This window comes from Sesamum indicum, linkage group LG1 (genome assembly GCF_000512975.1).
Source record: "Sesamum indicum cultivar Zhongzhi No. 13 linkage group LG1, S_indicum_v1.0, whole genome shotgun sequence".
Taxonomy (NCBI): Eukaryota; Viridiplantae; Streptophyta; class Magnoliopsida; order Lamiales; family Pedaliaceae; genus Sesamum; species Sesamum indicum.
Genome location: NC_026145.1, coordinates 4,657,975 through 4,668,602, shown reverse-complemented (window position 1 = coordinate 4,668,602; position 10,628 = coordinate 4,657,975). Strand labels below are relative to the sequence as shown.

At 38.7% G+C, this 10,628-nt stretch overlaps 2 protein-coding genes across 2 annotated transcripts; both read right to left on the bottom strand.

Annotated features, from left to right (window-relative positions):
• On the bottom strand, window positions 822-1,883 carry LOC110012129. Its single transcript, XM_020694558.1, has one exon. It carries the CDS (start codon window positions 1,881-1,883, stop codon window positions 822-824), a length of 1,062 nt encoding a protein of 353 aa, XP_020550217.1.
• Window positions 4,769-7,116, bottom strand: LOC105157063 (subtilisin-like protease SBT1.4). Its single transcript, XM_020692963.1, has one exon. It carries the CDS (start codon window positions 7,030-7,032, stop codon window positions 5,191-5,193), a length of 1,842 nt encoding a protein of 613 aa, XP_020548622.1. The 5' UTR covers window positions 7,033-7,116; the 3' UTR covers window positions 4,769-5,190.

Here is a 10,628-nt window from a genome sequence, read left to right as displayed (position 1 = left end):
CGGTTAAGGGATGCGATCTTACCCGTTAGTTTTTGGACGTCTTTTATTGAGCCAGGTGACTTTAACTCGAGGATTGCTTTGATCTTCTCTGGATTGGCTTCTATTCCTCGACTGCTTACCATGGAGCCCAAGAACTTGCCTCCTCCGACCCCAAACGTACATTTAGTTGGGTTGAGCTTCATCCCGTATGTTCGCATGATGGCAAAGCTAGTTTCGAGGTCATGCAAGTGTTCCTCCGAGTGTCAGCTTTTAACCAACATGTCGTCAACGTAGACCTCCATTGTTGTCCCGATTTGTTCCCTGAACATTCTGTTAACGAGCCTCTGGTACGTAGCACCTGCATTTTTCAGGCCAAACGGCATTACGTTATAACAGAATATACCTTGTTCAGTCACGAATGATGTCTTTGTGCGATCTTCCTTAGCCATGCGGATCTGGTGGTAGCCCTGGTAGGCATCCATCATCGAAAATAGCTCGTACCCTGCGGTCCATCTACCAACTGGTCGATCCTTGGTAATGGAAACGGATCTTTGGGGCACGCCTTGTTTAAATTTGTAAAATCAGTACACATCCTCCATTTCCCAGACACCTTTGGCACCACCACCACATTTGATAACCAGTCCGTATAATGGACCTCGGAGATATATCCCGCTTTTAACAGTTTATCCACTTCCTCTTAAATGATACGATTCTTTTCAGACCCGAACGCTCTTTTTCTTTGCTGGATGGGTTGCGCCTTTGGGTCTAAATTCAGTCGGTGCACGATGACTTCAGGATTGATACCTTTGAAGTCGGAAGGACTCCAGGCAAACATATCCGCATTACGACGCAAACAATTCAAATTTTTTCTCCAACCTTGCCCCAATCTTTGTCGTCTTGGATGGGTCGCCTTGCACCAACTCGATCTCCCAGTGTCCATCGATCGGTTCTATCCTGTCCTCCTTCTCGATTAAAGTTTCACCCAGTTTCCTCTTTTTATCCGTCGCATCCTTTTTTACAGAGAGGTTGTAGCATCGCCTGGCCTCCCACTGGTCGCATGCGACCTCTCCAACTCCGGCATGTGTAGGGAATTTCATTTTTAAGTGATACGTGGATACAATGGCCCTGAAAATGTTCAAGCCAGGTCTACCCAAAATAACATTATAAGCAAAAGGGGTGTTGACCACGAGAAACTTTACCGTAAGAGTCCTTCTTCTTGGTTCATCTCCAAGGGAAACGGGCAATTCGATTGTTCCCAACGAATCCACTTCATTGCCTCCGAAGCCCACCAATGGCGAATTCACAGCGTCCAATCTGGCATCTCCTAAGCCCATTTTGATTAAGACTTCCTTGAGGATAATGTCAGCAGAACTTCCATTGTCAACCAAAACCTTATGGACAGTGAAATTGGCTATATCCATTTTGATCACCATAGGATCATTGCCATCCCCGATTTTTTCTTTTAGATCCTGTGCACCAAAACTGATCTCTAACTCATTCGATATATTCATGACCTGCTTGCTCATCATTGTGTCTATCCTCCGTTTAGCTTTCTTCCTTGCTCTATTTGAATACCCCATCTCCGATCCTCCCGCTATCATGTGTATAATGTCTTTCACAGGCGCGTTCTCTCGGGTATTCTGCCCTGTAACGACTCCTCCCTCTGCTCGCCTCACTGGGCTCCGGGATCTACTGTGTCGACCTTTGCTAGGGTAACTCTTTGATATCTGGTCCTTGAAGTACCCTTGGCGAACTAATTGCTCAATCTCATCTTTAAGCTGGTAGCATTCCTCGGTGTCATGTTCCCGTTCACGATGGAATCTACAGTACTTGCTCGAATATTTCTTGGCAGGGGTGACCCTCGTGGGTTTCGGCCATCTGAGTACATCCTTTCTTTCCACCATGAGCAATGCCCTCGCCCTCGTGGTGTTGAGTGGCGTGTATTTATTGTACTTCTGTTGATAATGGGGCTCTTTGTTTCGTTCAGGTTTTGATCGTTTATCATCCTTATCGTAGCGTCCTCAATCCCTTCCAGACTCGACTCTCCATTCACCATCCTTCATAGCGTTCATTTCCTCCTCGTCTATATACTTCTGCACCATGTTCATAAGCTGCTCAACATCAGATGGAGGATCGTGAGCTAACGCAGAAGCGAATGCGCCTTTCTTCAATCCGTGGATTAGGATGTTGACCATCATGTCTATTCGTAAGTCTGGTACCTCCAACGTTTCATATTGAAACGTCCCATGAAACTCTTCAGTGGCTCATCATCCTGTTGCCTTATGGTGAATAGATGCGTTGGTGATCGTTTCTGCTTCCTTTTACTAGCAAAATGGAAAGAAAACTTCTGCACGAGCTGTTCGTGGGATTCTAGGCTTCCTGGCGGCAAGTTTGTGAACCACTCCTAGGCCTTACCTGTCAAGGTCGTAACAAATAGTTTAGCAGTAATGGGGCCCGACTGCCCGTATAGGTTCATCACCATATCGAATGCCGCGAGGTGTTCTGCTGGATCTTTCATTCCATCATATTTCGGCAGGTCCGACATTCTGAAGTTTGGAGCCACAGTTTCTGTCAGGATTTGGTTACAGAAGGGTGAATTCCGGTGTTCGGATACTATTTCTCCCCTCTTCTTAAGCTCGTCAATTTGTTTTCCCAGTTTGGCAATCTGTCTCGATACACCGTCGACCTCTGCACGTGAGATCGCCGTCCCCTGGCTTGGCTCCTGCCTCGGCTAGTCGAACCCACCTCTAAGGGTTGACGCTTACTTCTGTCCCTTCTACTGGCCCCGGATGCTTTGTCCTGTTCCTTTTCTCCGAACAGCTTCTTCCTAGCTCCTTCTCTTTCAATCGATGTAGTGGTTCTACGTTCATACGCCACAATGGCCTTTCTCCCAGCTTCTTCCATCAGTTGTTGTAGTTCCATTTTTGTGAGTTGAACTATGGGTTCTGCAGTCCCCATCGTGGTGTCCAGCCCAAGAATGTTCCTCCCTGATTCTCCTTCCATGTTCTCATAATCTTTCCCATAGACGGCGCCAAATGGACGTGCAAGGGAATTCTTATGCGAATCCAATCGATGGTCGATACCTTGACTCGCGATCCGACCTGGTCCCTCGAACAGCGACCCCTGAGAACACAAGGAACGGTTAAGCCAGTCGGGTATGTTCCCGACGTAGGCTCTCCGACGCTCAAGTTAGTTCTTAGGCCAAAAATATTTAGACAGAGAAATATGTATCTGGGACACAAAGTAACATTACCTTCTCATGAACTCCGTTTGTAGCTTTTATATGCCCACGTAAGATGCATTTGGTAAATGCTAATGTTCAGGCGTCGAGCTTAAGTTACGTCCCGAATCATAGCTTAATTATTATCATAGCTACCGTAAATCTCTCCACAAGAGCATTTGGCGGGATCTTGAAATCCTTCCATAATATATCCTTAATTAATGCCTATTTCTTAATCGGTGTGAGGGGCATATTTGTCTAGTGGCAAAAACCCCCTCATCAATAATGATGGTTGAATAATTTTAATTATTTTAATTATTATTTTATTATATATATATAATGAGATAAAGAAGTTCAAACAATAATTACGATATCTTAAAATTCGAATACTCGATTCATACCAAATTTATATATATAAGACTGTGTCCATTAGATCATATCAGACGGTATGATTTAAAATCACATGGTCTGATTCAACAATACACTGTCTTGAATGATTACTTTTATGTTCCGAGTACGATCTCTCGACATCTGTATATCCAATAAGTCTAAAACTTTATCAAATGTATTTTTCTGTAAGTTTAATCACATCTAACAGTTTGATCTGAATTTTGATGATCTCGATTAACTCATGTTGTTCAACAATGTATGATGATAGTTACATCAATGTAATACTAATATTTATAAATATATAAATTTATTGCAGATTGTGAACACATATTAATCTCAACTATAAAATATTTTTTATGTATTTCGATTTCATTATTTCATATATTGGATACTTTTCTATAATTTTTGAATTGTTCAGTATGAATCTTTTTTGGTATATTTTACTAATTATATTACTACGAAACTAATTAGTAGTTTATATTTATAACAATAAATTAAAATTTCATACTATATTTTGGTATATTTATAACATAGTATACATTATGCAATCTATTTTGTTACTTATAAATTTATATAAAAATTTGATTATTCCATCCCATAATTTAATCTAATAATAATAATAAAATAAATAAATAAATAATAAAAATAAAATAAAAAATTACTAAGCTCAAGCTTGAACTCGTCATATCCAGCTCGAGTTCGAGCTCGAGCTGAATTCCTGCAAATCGAGCTCGAGCCACTGCTTGTATAGATAGATATATATTCCATTTAATTGTATATATATATATATTACATATATATAATTGTAATTTGATATTTATATATTATATAATACAAATCTTAAATCTAAACCGTTGATTCAAACTAAATAGGATCCGAGCCACTCATTTTGATCAAATTAAAATAAAACCATAAATTTGTTAAAATAAAATCTAAATTGTTTGATATTAGTTTGACAAATTTGGGTGTTTCATTTGTATTACTTAAATATAGACCATTGATTCATGTAAAGTAATACCCAACCGTTGATAAATAAGGACAATTTTTGTATTTTACATGACAAAAAAGAAAAATCCGCATATTATTGGTGCGTGTACCACAAATTCAATCTTAAAGGGGTATTTTGTCTATTTATTTTTTTCACAAGGAAATTTTTTATTAATTTATTTATCACGGGTTTTTTTGATTTTTTTGATAACATGGGGTTAAATTGCTTTATACCCCCCTCAAAAGTAATATGCAACAACTGGACTCCTCACTGAATGCTTAGCCGATTTCCAGACAACATATCCCTGTAAAACACTAACATCACCACCATTTACTGGTACACTAAAACTGACTTCATATGTCAACTTCTGGTTCACCTTTGAGAAATTAAGCGTCCGTGGATTCACTGTCGTATTTAAGCCTTGTGGTGAGACAACCTCAACGGTGTAACTCGAATTATCCTCCCCAACATTTGTCACTGTCCTTGTAAATGTCTGATCAGATGATCCAAACCTGACAGCAAATGAAGGATAATTCAGCTGCCCTCCAGGAATCAGGGTTACTTCCGAGCAATTCACTTTTCTTAGAAAGATTTTGGTTACCTCGCGGCTCGTTTAGTTCATGCCGCACAAGTATGCGATGTAGTCTTGAGGCTCAATGTCATAAATGAGACCTGGATCGCTCGCCTTTGCAGCATTGACATGGCCTGCACCTGCGGCGAAAATATCAGCAGGGAGATGCTTCTCGTCCTGTATCGGCTGGTTTTTAAGATTGACTGTATCGGCAGTAGTCATTATAGCTGATTTGATGGCAGCCGGAGACCAACCAGGGTGCGCACTCTTGATCAGTGCTGCTACCCCACTCAGGTGAGGGCATGACACTGAAGTGCCAGAAATTAAGTTGAACGTGTTTCTTGAATTTGTTTTGTTTTCGACAGAATTAGGCCATGCTGCAAGAATGTTGACACCAGGGCCTATAATATCTGGTTTGACAATTCCACTTCTAATAAAGCCGGGGCCCCTGGAAGAAAATGAGGCCACTGTTGGAGCTCTTTTATCGCCAATTATAGTTCCTTTGAACACAATTGCTGCTGTTGGAGCAGATGTTGAGTTCATGTAGGCCATGATCTTTTGTCCGTTTTCGTAGTTGATGTTGGTAGCAGGAATAACATGAGCGTCTGCAGATGTAGTAAAGCCCTCTTCCTCGAAGTTCATGAGGATCATGCCGGCGCCACCTGCGTCTTTCACCTTGCGTCCCTGTTCAATTTTGGTAGTTCTCTTGTCAATGTAACATAAAACTATCTTTCCTTCTACACCAGTTCTATTCAATGACTCCTGATCGCAATAGTTCGAGGAAAAATCACTCCCGATGATTCCAGGGTAAACAAGGGGCAGTTGTGCCTGGGGCAAAGCCTTGGGCTGAAATGCGGATTCACCATTGAGTTCTAGTTTGCTGCCTAGCACGGCAGTTGCCCTTAAGGTTCTGTCAATTGTGCTAGCACCAACAGTGAGAATCCAGGGGGCTTCATTCGATAACGAAAGAGTATAAGGTCCGTTATTTCCAGCAGAGCAGCTCACAAAAATTCCCTTCTGCATTGCGCTAAATGCACCGAGTGCGATGTTGTCGTCGTGAAATTCCCTGGGATAACCACCAAAGGAGATTGACAGGATATCCACCCCGTCTTCAATGGCTGTATCTATTGCCGCCAATATGTCACTCTCCAGGCAGTCAAGTGAGCAGACTTTGTAGATGGCCAAGTGAGCGAGAGGCGCTATGCCAACCGCTGTGCCATTGGCATTGCCAAATACATTGGCGCCTCTCACGAAATTACCTGCAGCCGTGCTTGCTGCATGAGTGCCATGGCCTTCGTGATCTCGAGGAGTTCCATCTCCTGTTTCGAAGTGTCTTGCTCCGATGATCTTCTTATTGCAGGCTGTGAAATTGAATTCGCACGCCCCCTTCCATTTAGCTGGTGGGGGAGGCATCCCTTCATCACTGAAAGAAGGATGATCAGGAAATATTCCAGTGTCCAAAATCCCAATAACTATGCCTTTCCCATAGTTGGAGTCTTTCCAAAGTCCTGCATTTTGGTGTAAACCGAGGAAATTAGGCGTGTGAGTCGTGTGCAACTGCAATACCTGCTGTGGCCTAGCAGATATAAATCCCTTCTTTCCTTGCATTGCTTTCACTTCCTCGGATGTTAACCTAGCCGCGAACCCTGAAAACGCATTGCGGTAGGAATAAACCATCCGGGGTGTTTCTGTTGAGCTCGCTGGTGTCGTCGGCAAGAACGATCCATACCAGCTCTCTAGATCTTGGGATTGTTCAGACAGAAGCTGACTATCTGGTACATCAACATGTACAATATATGTTTCTAAGGAAAGATCTTTTGCATTTGCTGATGACAGTTGCAAGATGAGGATACAAACAAGAAAGAGAACTGGAATTATGGACATATTTGATTATGGATTGAGCTGTTTCAAGATGAAACTAGATGTCTCGAGCTAGAGGATTCATTGTGTTTTATATAACAGTTGCGAGCGGACTGATCTCACATATTTACGGTCTCTTTCACGTACTCTCCAAATTTATTGAGCAGTCTTCTTTGGCGGGCTTATTACTACAAGTTGATGAAAATAATGTCGGGGGAGGAGTTCTCTAGAGTAAAATAAATAAAAGTAAGATATAACACACTGAATTTGCAGTTCTGTAAGGATACATACAAACATTCAGAATATTTTACATGTGTAGATTGTTTGGAGATTCTTTGTCCCAATTTAAGGAATTAAAAAGTAAAGAATTAATAGATCAACCAAAATTGCGAGCATGGTTTCTAATTAAGCACAAACTCCCTTGAACGAATATAATAATAAATACTTTCTCGTTATTTAAAAAATAATAAATATCTTTGATTTTAACATTTATTCAACAACTAACTCATTTCACTAGTGTTTGTTAAGTTTTCATTCATTTTGTGGTGAAGTAACAGAATTCCCTTTTAGACTATGAATTTCAAATTTACTTATTCTTTAAAAATTTTTAGAATTTTTTATAGACTAGAAGGACAAGATGAAAATTTCAAATCGTCATTTTTTTTTTACAATTTGTCAATTTTTTTAATATAAAATACCAGTAAGAACAAACTGAAAATTTTCAGGCCTCCGTCCAAAGATTATAATTTTATCAAACATCAATGAGATTAATAATAACGAGAAGATATTTATAATTAGGGTTATATACAGTTAGACTTCCTCAAAAAATATAAAATTACACTTCCTCCTAAAGAAGTTATGAAGTCATACTTACATCTTGTTTGAAAATTCACTGTTTACACGTGTCCAATTTCATTAGGGTTTAGATGAAAAATATTGTCGTAAAAAAAAAATTACATAAATTTTCAGTTTTAGCCCTTTATTCAATGTTCTCATATAATAATTTTGTAGTTGTAAAGGTAAAAATATAGTGATGTTATATATATATATATATATATATATTATATTTATATTTTTATAAGTACAAAAATATACATAAGAATATTAAATGGTAGACAAAATTAAAAATTTGAGACAATATTAGAAATTCTTTTCTAAATCAACATTTTTCATCCAAATCATAACTAGACGGGAGTCAAGTCGAAATAATTCTTTTTTAATGGGGTGTAAATGTAATTTCATAATCCTTTTAGGAAAAAATATAATTATATTTTTGTAAAGGGATCTAATTGTAGTTAACCCTTATATTATAACACACTCCATTACCGTTAGTTGTAATTTACCCTTTTAAAATGTCAAAAGCTTTGCTGAGATAAGATAATGTTATCATATTTTCTTGAAATAATTAAAGTTATGTGATACTGTAAAGGTACATAATATTGCTAAAACTTTTAATATTATTTCTGAATAGTTCCCCAAGATGGAACGTAAAATTAATGAATGTGGTTGTGGAGAGCAGAATTTGAAGGACCTGTCCAGCTGTGCTTATATCATTGAGATGATTTTGACAAATGAATGCTGTCTGGGACCTTCAACTTTAAGAGGTAACCAGAATACGTATTTATGTGTTTGTCCAATAAATTTATCGACCAATCCTTTCAATAATAAGCAGTCCATTCCATCCTTGTCAGGGGCCTCATCCCAAAAATATCTTTCCTTTTATGTATTGCTTATGTACTTTCGACGGTTTTGGGGTAAGTTTACAAAGTGTTTAAAATATCCTGTATAAGAATTTTAAGACATCAGGTTTCCTACTTGGAAGCTCAAAGTGAAACCAAGATTTTGAAAGGGTTAAATGTACACAGCCGGAATGTATTATACTCCTAAAATTTATTAATTTTTATTATCCTCCACCACCCAATCTTTATATTTTGTAGCATGATGGTGCACTACCTGGAAACGACAGTGGACGGCGCCAGCCCGTTTCAAAGATTGAGAAGAGTGTTGGGCCTAGCCCATAAGAATGACGAAGCAGTATTTGTTTTTTGGGCAGTATCTTAGTTAATATTTGAATGTAATCACTGACAGCATCCAAAAATGCGAATGGATCGACTTGATAATGCACAAGCGGAACAAGTAATATAAAAATATGTACATTAAAAATAAAATGTAAGAAAACCATAATTCTAAAAGGGTGTATCTTTGGAGTTCTCGAGCGTTTGATGTAGTTAATAATAACAATCAATGGGCAAATGGTAAAATGAAAAACGAGAGGTACAAAATCGTAAATTTAGAATTACCTCTTTTCTTGATTTACTTCGAACCTCCTTTGTTTGATCCATTCATGCAAAACTTCAATGTAGAAGTCCCCTAAAGTTGCGTCCACACCACACTGGAACTACGGATCCCTTAACTGAATTTGCTAAAAAAGAATTGGGGAGAAAAACACACCAGGTGTGCTTGGGAGGGGGCAGCGGAGTGGATTTCTTAGGGTAGGAAATTATTGTGTTGTTTGTTTTGCATTCATTAGTTATTTCAAATAACTAATATACATATATACACCTTGTATGGTGTATTAGAATGTGTCTAGATTTATTCTACCATCCATAATGTAATAAATCCTTTATTCCAAATAAAAAATGGCTAACATGAACTTTCTAAGAGTGAAATTGTTAGCCAATAATATTCTTTCCTAAAATTTTTCCAACAACTTAATTAGGGCGTGCTTTGGCCGATTTTTATTCAAAATAAAATACAGGCCCAAATAATTTTATTAAAATTAAAGCCCACCTAATTAAACCCATCATATATTTAATTTAATTAAATATATGAGCCCAATAAGCCTTTATTAATTAATAAGGCAAGCCCAATATAAATTAATCCTATTAATTAATTCTTGGGTTCCTCCATCCAATGGATCCCTCTCATATGAAAGTAATTCAATTACTTATGGCATTAATTCTCAATTAATTTCTCGTCCTTTCTCGGTGATTTGTGTGTGACTCTCTAGTTTCAACTTTCAGCTAGACTTGGGTTAATGACAAATACTATTATTAATTAAATCTAATTTAATTAATAATTATCGAACAACCCTTGATCAAGAAAGCCCGTCACCATGGGTGGCCGTCTAGCAATGGTCCATAGCACTAGAGACTAGGCGTATATGCATGTGAACTTCTAGGCTCTCGAGTCCATATGGATACAGTCCTTCGTCTACTGTCTTTCGGCTTTAGTCTAAGGCATGGAATTGGATATCGGTTCCCATCCTGGACTAGGCGTCTATTCTTAACACTTGAGATCGCGTTACGCCAAATTGTTCGGCATAGGAACCTCTTTTCCTATTCGATCAATGACTGTGGCCACAGGTTTATAGAGTGCAAATGCATCTCCAAGTGGATAGGAGATACCTCTATCACGTTTTAACAGGGATGGATATTCTTCTTGGAACTCATCAGCCTCGCTACATGCTTTAAATGCATTGGACAAGGCTTATGATGACCATGTCTAGAATACGATCACCTCTCGCACAAAATCCAAGATACAGTTATAGCGTGCACGTGACTGCCGTGATTCCTCAAGTCTGAGACTACTCCCGTACTATCAGAGCCTGGAATTTGAGT

Coding starts and splice junctions, on each gene's coding strand:
- LOC110012129 (XM_020694558.1), bottom strand. CDS start 1,883: ATGGTGGAAAGAAAGGATGTACTCAGATGGCCGAAACCCACGAGGGTC.
- LOC105157063 (XM_020692963.1), bottom strand. CDS start 7,032: ATGTCCATAATTCCAGTTCTCTTTCTTGTTTGTATCCTCATCTTGCAA.